Source organism: Hesperophylax consimilis, chromosome 18, assembly GCF_061612785.1.
Source record: "Hesperophylax consimilis isolate HC1 chromosome 18, BYU_Hcon_1.0, whole genome shotgun sequence".
Classification (NCBI taxonomy): domain Eukaryota; kingdom Metazoa; phylum Arthropoda; class Insecta; order Trichoptera; family Limnephilidae; genus Hesperophylax; species Hesperophylax consimilis.
The window spans coordinates 26,814,533-26,829,084 of NC_142853.1; the positions used below are offsets into that span (position 1 = coordinate 26,814,533).

The 14,552-nt window shown below is 32.5% G+C and overlaps 1 protein-coding gene across 1 annotated transcript in view; it reads left to right on the forward strand.

The window, feature by feature from the left end:
- rsh (Rap GTPase activating protein radish) overlaps window positions 1-14,552 on the forward strand; it is a 558,630-nt gene that overhangs the window by 294,394 nt on the left and 249,684 nt on the right. The window contains exons 7-8 of the mRNA XM_089642770.1: window positions 8,611-8,766; window positions 10,277-10,523. Of these exons, the coding sequence (XP_089498896.1) occupies window positions 8,611-8,766; window positions 10,277-10,523 (403 nt within the window). The remainder of the gene's footprint in view (window positions 1-8,610; window positions 8,767-10,276; window positions 10,524-14,552) is intronic.

Consider the following 14,552-nt stretch of genomic DNA (forward strand, 5'->3'; position numbering starts at 1 on the left):
ATTGTTACTTAGGCAGTTTAGTTATGTGTAGTAAATATGTACTGTATTAATATTTTTTTACTGTTCATACGTAAAAGCCCCTAAAAAGGCGTTGATAAAGTTATAAATAATTTTATGTAAAAACGGTTTACTTTCAAAAACTAAATTATCAAGCTATTTAAAATACCACAAAATTAAATACGAAATCAGATTTATAAATTGAATGTTTTTACGGTACACGGTAAAAACACACTTCCATTGATGTAAATAAATAGTCAAAAACATATACAGGTTCGATAGTTGTATTTATTTAACTGACCAAATGAAGTAAATTAATAAATTTGCAACTTAAAATTATATAACTTTCCAATATTCTACAATACGTAACTATGAAAAAACTAATCAAAATCGTGGGACATACAAAAACGCAACGTACAAATTTTTGTGCGAAATTGACCAAACACGTCTTGTAAAGTTTTGTTCACTTTTATACTAAATGGATTTGATTATTCCAATACACGTTGTTCATAATTTTATCGTATATATTAATTACTTACCTTTCACACTTCTATCCACACGCTACATCAAAAATGGTCTACAAATGAGTGTTATTTTTCCCTGGAGTATACGAACACTCAATAATTTTGCTCTGTCATTAAAATTCAAGCGATTGAATGGGTTTTACGATTGTCAGTGCTTTAATAATATATATTCGAAATGGCTTTTTTGACTTTCACCACCGTTTGTTCAATAATAATAATATTGTTCCGATATTTTCCTGTGAGCTTCTACTAAGTATCGGTTGAAACAGTGTTTTCTGCCGTAAGCAGCTTGTAAAACTAACTTTTTTAATTTACAAAACTAAAGTTTATTGTGGTTTTGCTTCAAAGAGCAGACAACTGTAAGGGAAATAGCGCTTCGATTTTATCTTGAAATGACTCCGGATATTGGCTACCTTTACTGGGAGCGACCCAGACTCGTGTTTGTTATCTCCCTTGGGATCCAAAGATTGGGATGCTCCTTTGTTATATGGAAGTTTTGTCATTAGGGTAATGTTGAAGATATTTCAGGGAACACTGACATTATTTTATGTCGCTGGTCACTTGGTACTTTTCTCTTTGGCGACCTCGTCGGAAAGAAAACCGTTTCTGTCGGATTCTTAAGTACCTTTCTTAATGCAGGAAACCTCTTGTTGAATAAGTACACGGTCTGCAAGTTTGTCAATGTGTAGTAAAAAAATCAGAGGTGACTCCATTCAGACATCAATTATATCTTAAACCTTTTTTTTTAAATTCCATATTAATTAAGTTTTGACTGCCTTCGTGGACATGGGGTAAAGCTCTCGACCAGCAAGTCGAAGGTCGCGGGTTCAAATCCCGGCGTGCGCAAGTAAATTTTATTTGATTAATTTGTGTTACTTCACAATTTCACAATTAAATTTATATATAGTATACTCTCGGCACTTTCCAGAGTGGAAGATACTCTCAGTATCGCCCTAGTGTAAGCGCACCATTCGGAATTTAAACATTGCTTAAAATGGCTTTAGCCATATTTGTAGCTTCTCCATCTATTTCTTCCCCACCACTACCTTCAGCCTCACAACATACTTCAATTGGGGATGCTATAATCTCACTGGCTCCTGACGGTTGGGAGCAGTTGGGAGTCTTGTGCGATATTCACATTTTATTATTATTATTACGTTTGAAATGTTATTATTTATATTTATTACATATATTTTTGGATAATGTCGTGATTGTGATCGAAATCTTTACAACATTGTGATCTTTAAAATCGTATTTACCCCTTTTGTACAATAATATTTAATCCCTGATCCGACAAAGTGTACTCTTGCCATGCTGTTTTGCTCGGGTACCTTTTGGTCCCGTTGAGCTGTTGCCAATATTTACCTGCGCTATGTCTCGAACTATCCACTTCCAAGATCGGCGAGAAAGCACGTTTGGGCAATCGCTTCATCGGCAAACTAGGATCATGCACGAGCACTGCGCTGGCTCATCGGGGCCAAGCAATAAAGACTAGTAAAGATTTAATAAAGTCTAACCCTCGAGGTGCAGTGCACTTCAAGTAACAAGTTAACTCCATTACCGTGTGTCCAATCTTACCGTGCCTTAGGATGTATATACTAAACTATTTAATCCAGTTATTTAAATTAAGTTCATGGTAAATACATTTGGTTGAATCGCGTTAACGTTGCAAAAGCTTTTGCATAATTGTGAAACTCGTTAAGGATTTCGTAAAGCCCTGTCTTCAGTGCTTACATTTGAATAGCTAAACTTAAAGCGGAAATTTATCGTTGCTTATTTAATTTTCTGCGTCAATAGCGCAGAAAAGCTAGACCATCTGTATTAATCTTAATTTAATGACCTTTTGGACTCCACAGCGTGGTGGTTAAATAATCTGTCCGGAAGATTTCGGATTTATTTCTTTCGGAGCGCAAAAGTAAATAAACTTTTTTTTTAAAGGATTATACATACAGTTTATAGGTGCTTCTGGGTACCTGTATGTGTCAATTATTGATTTTTATTATGATTTTTAAGTTTACTGACCTCATAAAAATAGCACTACGGCTATTATGACGAACATTGATTAAGATGTTAATAGAAAATCAACGCAATGACCGCAGGAGATATGGTCCCATTAGCTCAGTTGGTAGAGTGTGTCCCGGCAAGGCAAGGATGCTAGGTTCGAGTCCTAGATGTGACCGTATCTTTTTCTGATTTTTCTGTTTCGAATTTTTGTTTAGGAATCGCTAATACTGTCTTCAATAATAAAACACTTATTAGTGTTTAGAAATTATAATATTATTCAATTTTATTTTATATCTTCTTGTATTTTTTTACAATCATATTGAGCTTATGACTGTGTATATTTTCATATCGTCAGCGATGATGTCATAGAAATATAATGTAAAAAGCAGGTGACGTAAATGGAAACCTTGATGTACCCCTGAGGGATGGTTAATATCTGTGACAACTAACATTTTAGGGCAACAGCTTGACTTCTATTTTTGTATGTAAGATGAGAACTATCTGTGATGATTTCCACTTATACCAACTTTATCGAGTTTATTTAAGAGAACAATATTGTCGAAAAACTAATAAAAATCAATGAAGATATAGTTAACCTGTTTTTTTTTTGTCCATAGAATTAAGAATAAAATCGGTGAATTGTCCAAAATTCATTCAACAGATCTGCGTTCAAAATGGCCGTTTTGTTGGGAATTTAGTATTGTGTTTTTACATAAATCAAAGAGTCGGTCATGAACAATTTTTTTTCATGATTTAACTTAAGATGCGTAGTTTTGACATAGGCATATAATTCATAATATTGTCTATTCCTATTTTTTTTAAACCGGTGGTACAAAAGTTTTTTTTCAAATAGTAGAAAATACACCTTCATGATAACACCAAATTAGTTTTTAAGTATGAATAGGTGCATAAACTTAAAAAATTTTATAGTTTGCAGAAAACGATAAAAAGAAATTGAGTTCCATTGAATTTATCGACGAATTTTACTGTCGCTGTACAAATTTATTCCAAATTCACTACCAGCCATAAACTTATGGGTAATATTCTATTTCACCTGTTCGCATATCTTGTAACCAAATCCGATTTGCGCATTTCGTTTAACTTTAAATTTCGAACTTATCTCGACTCGGAGTTCAGTGTCTGAATCGTAAAACTAGCGGAAAGCATTTGAGGTTCAAACCCAAAGCTTTATTTTGTTATTAGACTCGTGCAGTTTCCAGTAGTCATGCACACCAGAATAATGAAGTTTCCCAACTGATCGCTAAAAGCCTTCGAATAGATCCAGCCCCGCAGTAACCATCATTTTATATTCATTGCCTGGGAATAAAACCGTTCCCTGCTTTTGCTTTATATTACAGTAATCTAAGAACAAGTCTTGATGGGTACTTAACATTTTTGTCTTTCACTGGAGATAAAGTTTTTTAAATACAACCCGATTTGTCACGCTTTACAGAAACGTTAGACAATGAAAATGAGTTACGATTCACACTTTTAAAATGTTTTATTCATTATTTTACCACTTTTTGAAAGTTTAGAAAAGGTTTGAAGAGTTTAATATTTAATATTTTTAATTCATTTTTAAAATGTGTGTTAATGGATACCTTAGTTGATGTTGCAATGATTTAATAACTTTTTTTCCGAAAAGTAGTATTAATTACTAATTCTGGTTTAATTATTTATTTTTATAATTTCGTAATAAATTTCAAAGATTTACTAAGATCCACATTTCGTTACAGAAGTGAAACAAATGTCGAAGGTAAATAATGCAAGTGCTTATAATATTTCAATAATGGTTGAGTGGTTAAGACGCTATCCCGGTAAGATAAGAGATCCTAGTTTCGATACCTAGTTATGTGTATTGTTCTGTTTTGTTTAGATTTGTCAGTATTATCTTATTCTTCAATGATACATACAATTGTATTTGGCCAACGAATTAATTATTAGAGCATGTTAAGAAAGAGTCCAACGCAAATTTTTGAGGCTTATTAATTTTAGGCTTGGAATTCTTTTAGAAACAATTGATTATGATTTCTTATTATATTCATTGAAATTGTTTAAGTTAAGTGATAGAAGAAAATTTTTTGATATTATATTTTTATACAAAATTATAAATTATCAGTTGGATAGCCCTGACATATTAATGTTGATTCAATTTCATGTACCTACCATTAGATCAAGGTCCTCTAGTATGTATTATTGTGACAATTATACCACAGTCTCAGGATATAACTCAATTATAAATAGATTGCACACACTTGGGAACTTTTATGCTAAAATCGCATATACTTTTAATATTCCCCTTGTAAAGTATAAAGCTGCACTAATAACACATTTTAACGCCACTTATTTTAATGAGGTCACTACATAACATGCTATTGTCATTTCTCCTTTCTTTACTCTTATTTTATTTGTTATGTTTTAATTAAATTAAATTCTTTAAGTTTTCTCATCAAAATTTAATACTGCACTATGTACCTACATGTAAAAAATAAAATAATAACTTTGTATGTAAATGGCACTTGTGCCGTAAATTCTAAATAAATAAATAAATAAAAAAAACTTACAATAAATGACTCACATGTTTTTGTTTTTGATTTTGAGAAAACTGTGCCTTCAACACTCTTTCAAATTCTAAGGAACTCTTGAATTTCGAAATTAGATACTAAACTCTAAATTCGCTGAACTCCAATCTTGTGCCGTGAATCAAAACCAAACTTCATCGCCCTTGATTTATTTTAATATCAACGGTATAAAATATACTATATACAGTAAATTATAAACAGTGACATCAGAAAATATACAATTAACAGAAACTCTAGATGGATAAAAAAAATTAGAGATACAAGTACATGCAAAACTTATAGGTAGACCAGATTAGATAAGTATTGATTGAAATATATGATGGTAAAGATACATGATATAATATATTACAATGGCTAAAATGTATCCATTTTATGATGTAAGCGTAATAATTGAGATTAAGAAAGGGACGCTTAGATCGTTTGGACATGTAGAGCGAATGAGCGAAGATAGGAGTGTAAGGAGGATATATTTATGATGCAAATGCGAATGGTAGCAGAAGTCGGGGACGCCCGAGGAAGACATGGCACTATCAAGTGAATCAGATACTCGAGTCGGGCCATGTCAAGAGTCAGAATAATAGAAGAGTATGTATGAGACGATGTATGAATGTGAATGAGGCATGAAGTGTGTGCCAAGACCTAGTTGTTTGGCGGTCCGTCCTCTCTGCCCACCCCTGCGGGAATCATTAGAAGTAAACGTTGATGGTTAGTTAGTTTTTTTTAGAAGAATTCTTAATACATGATCATATACTATAATAAGCCAGGTTTTGAAGTTTCCGGTAATTGTTTGGTTTCGGTTTCCTCCTTATTGTACTTTTATGTTTAATGTCCACCTATTATATAATATTTTAATGTTTTCCTGTTTAATATAATATTTTAATTTTAAAGTTCTTATTTTTCGTGCACTGTTATTGTCTTTTATTGTCGTCCTCTACTAAAATAGCACTGTTATTGTTAAATTTTATTCTCTACTTTTGTGTAAACCGTTTATTCTTTATTTCATATTATGTTATTATTATTTTTTTTAAAGGAACACAATAGAAAATTTTATTTTTAAGTTTATTATAGTTAAGCGCACTTGAAGTGAAACAACACAAAACTGCGCTATATAAATGCTATGTTATTATTATATTATTATAAGTCCTTTTTCTACGTGTAAAAAAAGGTAGCTACCAACCACCTTCTCATCTCATGATTTCATTCTATTAAATACATTAAAATATATTCCTAAATCTTGTTAGAGGGGTACTACAGTCTATAGAGGCTCTAAAGCTGTGCACGCTTCGGGAAAATAAGAAACGAAAAAGCCTCTACGGGCAATACATCTTTATAGATTCAGCCTCGGCAGCTATTTTCCCTTCGAGTGAATCTTTCTAGGATCTTATATAAAATACGAGTATTTGGGTTGACGGTGAAAAGAGTTGTGTCATGGTTTCTGGTTTCTGTAGTCGGCTTGCTCTCCTGACCCTTCCGCCAAACCCCGCGCCTGTGGATACAACTGAATTATTTATGAGCTAGAAAAATATACAAACAAAAATGAAATTTATTCGAAACAGATATTCAACGGCGGAATACGTGAATATATTGCGTTAAAGATTGTCTTATTATTTTTTAACAGCTCTCTTAAAGAGAAAATGAGATAAACTAAGTTGACTAAGCGTAGCGAAGCTCTTTTCATTTTCTAATAATCAAAGACAGTATTAGCGATGTTCAAAACGAAAAATTGAAACATAAAATCATAAAATGATACGGTTACATCTAGGACATGAACCCAGGACACTCGCCTTGCCGGGGCACCTCGCTGATTTTTATGTTTCTAATTTTCATGTTGAAGCTTAGTGCCAAATCAATATTTTGATTAATCTTTATAACGAATTGGTGTACATTATGAGTACCAAAAAATATTCTAGATAAATTGAAAGTTTTCCAATCGCTTCGCTTTAGTCGCATACAAATACAAAATTAAATTACTCAATAAAAATATAAATGCAAACTACTAAAAAGGAAATGTATGAAAGCCTAAAGGAAACAACTTTTAAAAAATACAGTATAATAGCTAAAATTATCTGTGATAGTTTCACTTGATTAACTTTTTTGCTTTCTTATAAAATTATTTAAAAAATAAATAAAAACCAGTTTTTTGCTTGAAATCGAACGTTTCTGGACTCCGTTTGTCAAGCGATTTTAATGCCTGTTACCTACGATATAAGGTATATCAAGAATATGTACATTTTTGGCTTGTAGCTTCCTCTTAAAAATTGCTAATATTGTGTACAATTATTAAATATTACCATTTGCGGTTTTACTCATTAAGTTATTCCCAAAAATATTAACATATAAAAACTTTAAAAATAAAAATAACTCCTCTTTTTCATTTCATCTGTCAATAAATTTATTTGTACTTTCCGTTTCCGGCTCAAGATGGTAGCTGTTTTGATGATTTAGCAAAAATTATTTTTTCAAGTGTGTAAACGTCTTTTTTATTTCAACTTCCTTATTTTTTTTTCTCAATTTAGTTTTACCTAACCGGCCTAAAGAATTTGAAAAAAGAATTGGCATTGAGATAATTACGTTTTGGAAGTAAAGATTACGAAATACTAATAATAAAAAATTGTTTGAATTGTTTGTTTTGTTAGATAGGCTTGTTTAAATTGTGTCTTCTTTTTCTTTTATATATTCAATACTATAATTTTATTCAATTAATAAAAACAGTTTATATACAACAAGTTCTGCTGCATATTTATTATTATGCATGACAGTTTTTTCCCCTTTTGAAGCCATTATCAAACTTGGTGAAACCACTGTTTAATATATATTTAATATTGAATTAATTAGTATAATTAGCTTTAAATATTTATTACCGATGCGATCGAAAAACGATAAAATTAGATTTATAGAGAATCTAATATCAATCGCAACTTCCTTTTTATCATTACATAAAAGAATTATATTTTTTGAGTGCGGTGCATTCTATGGTTCGATTAGGCCTCATCGTAAAATGTTCTCCTCAAAAATATATTATATTACAATCAAATATATTATACTACAATAAAATATGTTATATTACAATAAAATATATAATATTACAATAAAACATAATATATTACAATAAAATATATTATATTACAATAAAATATATTATAAAACAATAAAATATATTATAGTACTTACCACAAAATATATTATATTACAAAAAAATATTAAATTACAATAAAATATATTATATTTTTACAAAAAAATATAATATTACAATAAAAATATTAGATTACAATTAAATTATATCCTGATGAAGCTTGGTCTAAGCGAAACCGGTCGATGTGTAAAATAATAAATATTCGTAGTTAAATACAAAGTGTTTGTTTTATTTAAAAAAAACAATAAAATATATTATAATACCACAAAATATATTATATTACAAAAAAATATTATATTAAGTACAATAAAATATAATATATTGCAAAAAAAAATTATATTACAATAATATATATCGATGTTTGTTCCAGATGAATTTTGCGAGGAGTATCCGCACAACCTAATCCCTACTCCCGGCTACTGGATCGAATGCTCGCGGCAGAAGATCGCCACTGACACTATTTGGGATGAGAGTGAATCTGAGCACGAATCCGGCAGGGAGATGGACGCTCCCAGGAGAGACCGGGGTGAGTTGAACTGAACGATCACTTTCACCAATCTTAACTGAGCGGATATTAAGTTTAAAAAATAGATGCACGACATCATTTTATGTATATATTAACTTCATACGGTTCCGTGATAACTCAACACAGTGACAATTCAACAAACTTTTAATTGTCATTAGAAACGATGAAATTTTTTTTTAACCTAACCTAACCTAACCTCAACTCCTTAACCCAGTTAATAAAGTTTTCGTTTCATCACTTTCCATGACTTTATATAACTTTTTAAAGATGTGATGAATTATTATTGTGTAATTGTAAAAAGCATTCACTTTGTGGCTCATCATAATTTACAATAAAAACGCATAAATTTGTTTTTGACCACTTTGTCCACCCTCCCTCAAACACTTAACATTTTTGTATATATATGTCAATATTTTGTGTAGTAGATCAGTTTTTAATATTCTCCTGACGAAGGAAGGGTTCTTCCGAAACCGGTAGAGTAAAAATAAAACAATAGTGGTCAAAAACAAATTTATGCGTTTGAATTGTAAATTATTATTGTGATGATTTATCCGGTGTGATGTTTTAAAGATTTGTATTTAATTTTAGTTATCTAAACTTTAAAAAACTCATGTGTCTATGTATTATGCAGTATATTATGTTAAGTACGCATATATGTAAAAGCCCAACAGGGCGTTTATTTATTTATTTATATATATATATATATATATATATATATATATATATATATGCCTAAAAAGGCTTTTACATAAAAGTGATACATGATGTAGTGTACATAGGAGAATATCTGTATTATACAGGAGATACTGACAGTAAATAGTTGTAATCCATTGTAAAGAAGGTACAAAATACACAATTGTAAAATTGTACAAGTATAATGAGAAAATATTAAGAAATAATTAAATAAAAAAAAAACTAAATATGAAGCAATATTAGTAAAACGTAAGAGTAACATAAAGTAAAAAAGAAATTACAACAACACTACATATAAGACAAATCATTAAAACTAATTTACTAAGTGTTGGTATAGATTATGCTTAATTCTATAAATGGAGTCAATAAATAAATAGCACCCCCATACTTGTTGCCCAGATCATGCATCCTATTGGTCAGTGAGTGTGTCTGATAGTTTGGTCGTGTGTGTATTGCTAAAGAAAGTTATATTTTGTCTTGTATTCCTAGTCGGCACATGGAATTTAATAGTGGCAACAATGGCAGGACTATCAATTAAGTTGTTAATGACTCTGTTTAACACAACCAGGTCTGAAATAATTCACCTGTCAGAGAGTGTTATTAGATGCAATTGATTCATCAAACTGACATAATTAATGTAATCAATAGGAATTCTGAGCTTAAAATTTACGAACTTAAGAATTTTATAATAAATAATTATCAAGTGCTGGTTACATATATAATCGAATAGTATTTGTCCTTTATCCCGCACGTCCTATTATACTATGTACTCGTAGGTATCTTCGGTACCTTCAATACAATATCATCCCCCGTTTAGGTCGCCGTCGAGACTCTGACCTCTGCGAGGAGGACACGGAGGATGAGAGTCCTCCGCGCCAGAAGACCTCCATCGAGCAGCAGTGGGAATCCTCGGCAGGCTTCGAGCTCACCTCCGTAGAGCAGGAGACCTACGAGCGCTACTTCTACGGCACGGAACACTGGAACTACTTCACCAACGACGAGGACCTCGGACCAGTCATACTGAGCATCAAACAGGAAACGCTCAACTCGAGAGACCAGTTCAGGTTAGTGCCAACAATTTCATATTAGGGAATAGTTTATAGTTAATAGTTAATCAAACACCTTAAAAGTTAATCTCTGGATCTATAACTATATTTTTATTGCAGGATGTAGGGAGGTTAGTGCAATCCCATACAACCCATATAGATTTAAAAATACATATTATAATACGATATTTGTATTTCCACTTTTAAAATGCACTTAGTTGACAGGTACACTAGAAATCACAACGTCAAAACTTTACAACGAACTATTATTAAATCTCCGGGCAACGCCGGGTACATGCAAAACCTCCTAGATCACAAGGCCGGAACACTGAATCAAATCATTCTCCTAACTTGTATAAAAAACTCAAAAAAAAAATAACTAAAACATTTAAGATGTTTTAATAAATTGTTTTTTTTTTTCAAAATCCCATACAAGATGGCTGCTTTGAATGAGTGACCTTATGATCTAGGGGGTTTTGATACACGTCAGCTAGTATTTTATAAATATGAGTTCTCGTAATACCTACTTTAAAACATACGATTCTTCATTATTAACATTTTTGTATTTCTGAAAAGAAAATAAGAAGAGATTTCCCAAGGGAGTTAAATATTTCGTTTCAATAAACATAATACATAAATAGTGAATATATTTATTTTTCATTGTCTCCATAAAACGTGTATATCTATAAATTAAGAACATAAAAAGGTAAATGAGAAACGGAAAAAAATATTATTATTAGTAAACATACTTTTACCATTGATTTCTGACATTATTTGGAGTAAATTTGTAAATAATTTTTTGAAATCCGGTGACGTTTTTGATGTTGCAAAATGTGGAAGAATTTATTTTTTCAGTTTTGAAAAAAAAATTAAAATAAAAATAAAACACAAGAAATGTCACCGGATTCCAAAATTTCATTTGCATATTTCACTTCAAATATTTTCAGGAATCTCTTGTAAAAGTAAGTCAAGCACGTCCCCTAACTGGCCAGTTAGGGCCAAGTAGTAACAATAACAAATAATATAAGTTAGTATATAGGTAACATGTATATAATTGACTATTTAAAATAATACCAATGATAACGATATCAAATAGATATGCAAGAAGTGACATTATTGTGTTACGTACAACTAGAAAAGATTGATAAGATATTAAAAGTCATGGGGGCAGGTTTACTATATGCAAACAAAATGCATAAAACACCGTTTTTACGAATGTCCGCAAAATAGCTTCACCAATAATCTATTCTGACAATGCTTAGAAACGCAAAAAAAAACAATGTTCGAACGTAATCAATATAGACTTATCTTTACAGCATATCATCGGGGGTTATATTCGTTTCTTTTCCATGTAAATAATATACAAAGTGATGTGAGGTATGATCCATCACCTGCGTATCTGTTTAATCTTTTAAGTGTTCTCGCTTTTGATTGATACGAAAAACATTGAATTCAGAAATTTACCGTAAAACACAACATGAATAATACATTATTCGTCTCAGGAGCCCAGCACGACTCGCAGATATTTTCTTTCCATTATTTTCGCCTCCATCTTCGTCAAAACGATATTCAGTAATAAGATCCCAGTCCCTCTTGAAAGATGATAAGACTACTTTATCTTTTTTTCAATATTTGTACCCGTATTGAATTTTCCATTGAAATTTGATACAATTTGTATCATTTTCGAGCTGTGGAGGGCCGTTGACTTTTTTCTCTTGTCAAACATGAATTCATTCAAACACCCTTATACATTTCGAGAGTGTGAAATTTGAAGAATTTTAAAGTGTTTTGTGGTTTGGTATCGCTTTCATTTATACAAGACATCAAAAGAAACTAAACTTGCTCTCGACTCAAACAGTTAAGAGAAAAAAAACTTTTTCTGTTCCATCGCGTCGCAAACAAGTTGGTCTGAGACAAAGGGTGGCTTCTACTGTTATTGTAGTGTAGTACAACGTTTCAAAAACACCTGAAACACTCCATTTCAATATTCATTATCTTTATTAGATGTGAAACAACATCGTTATATAAAATTACCACTGTGTTCTATCTCGTCTTTGTATTCTTTGGGAAATGCTTTGAACTCCGTTTTTAGATTAATTAAATTTATTCTTGTGTTTACATTGAAAATACACACTTAGATATTGTGTAAAATAATTTCTATTTGGGAGGCGGGTATGGGTACTACCACCCGAGGAACCATTCATTGGATAACCTGCCATAGGATAACCCAAGTTCTCACTACATTTGGTGACTTAACCAAGGTATCCGGGTTCATGGGGTGAGGTTTGATCACGTCTTGGTGGTGGATGCGTCTGCGCACCAGCTGTGTGACCAGTCGAATCAGAAGAGGCCAGTTAAGGTAGACTCTTCGACTTCTCCAGCTGGACTCGGGAGGGATAGATTCATACGTCACTCCTGAACACACTAACCCTCAGATTCCGACCCACCCCTCTTACCTTTTTCCTTTCCAGAACTAACTCAAATTGGTTCCCTTAACTATATCCTCCGCAAAGCATCCCCAAAGATGACATAGACCCTAGACGTTATCTTCTTCAGGGTCCTCCTTGTGGAATTAATGTAAAAAAACACTTTTTAAAAGCGTTGCGGTGTAAATTATATCAAAATTGTGGATAACCGGTTTCGCAAAGCATAAGTAGGTATATTATGAACTCCAAAATGTTCATGCATACATTTATGCATTTTAAATAATTCCTCTATCTATTTCAGAATGACAGCAATAACAGCCAGTTACATTTCAAGTACTTCGATCTTGTTGATTGAGCTTTACTCACGAGTTATTCTTTCTTATATGGCTTTCGATGTCTGAGCCTTATACGTGGCAGTATACAGGATGTTAAGGAACGTAATTAAACATCAAAAACGTCACCGGAGACCAAAATTTCATTAACATTTTTGACTCCAAATAATGTCAGGAATCACTAGTAAGGCTGGCCGCATACATACGTTTTCCGTATTCGATTTCCGAATTCGTTTTCCGTATTCGGAATTCCGTGAGACTAGCGCAAACGTTCGTTTTTCTTCATTCGGAACGTCAGTACTAGTGTTGCCAACAAGGGCGATATATCGCCATTTAGGCTACTCAGAGCGAGAATCGGCGCCGAAAAAATCTAAAAGGCGACTGGTCGCCAATTAAGCTATCAAAAACATCAATTTTAAACATGTCCCGAAATTCTCTAGCCACCCCCCCCCCCCCATGAAATTTATTTTTCTGGGGACAAATTTTATATTTTCTTGAAATTCTATAGCCACCCCCCCCCATGAATTTTTTTATTTTCTGGGGACAAATTTTATTTTTTTGAAATTCTCTAGCCACCCCCCCCCCCACGAAATTTTTATTTTCACGTAAAAACATCAATTTTAAACATGTCCCACCTAACAGCAAATTCGGCTACTTTATTATGTATGAGAAACGGCGATATTAGGTCAAGATCCGTTGGCAACACTGAATTACTGAACAGAAATTTCCGAACGTTTGCGTCGGCACAAACAAACTGTATGCAATAGCTGCGTTCCGCATGACGTCATTAGGTTTTTTCCATTCGGTTTCTCCGATCGCGCCCGCTCGCATTCGGAACGTGCGTAAGGAATTTGTTCCGTTCGGAACTAAAACGAACGTGTGCGGCAGTTAATGTATTTATTAAGTTAATGTATTTTCTACTGATTCCGTGCATTCGGATGTCCGAATACGGAAAACGAATTCAGAAATCGAATACGGAAAACGTATGTATGCGGCCAGCCTAAAAGTAACTAATCTACGTCCCTTATCAGCCTGTATCGGCTCAATAACGACTATTGTGGTAAGTTTTTAGATTCTCACGGCCAAAAGCATTTTTGTTGTTTGTTTTTGGGGTGTTATGCCGTGTTGCGCTAACTCCTTCTTTAGCCGACGTTTCGGACACATCTTCGGATCTACCGGATCTGCCCTGATGATGGACACTGCAACGCTGTCCGAAACGTCGGCTAAAGAAGGAGTTAGCGCAACACGGCATAACACCCCAAAAACAAACAACAAAAACGACTATTGTG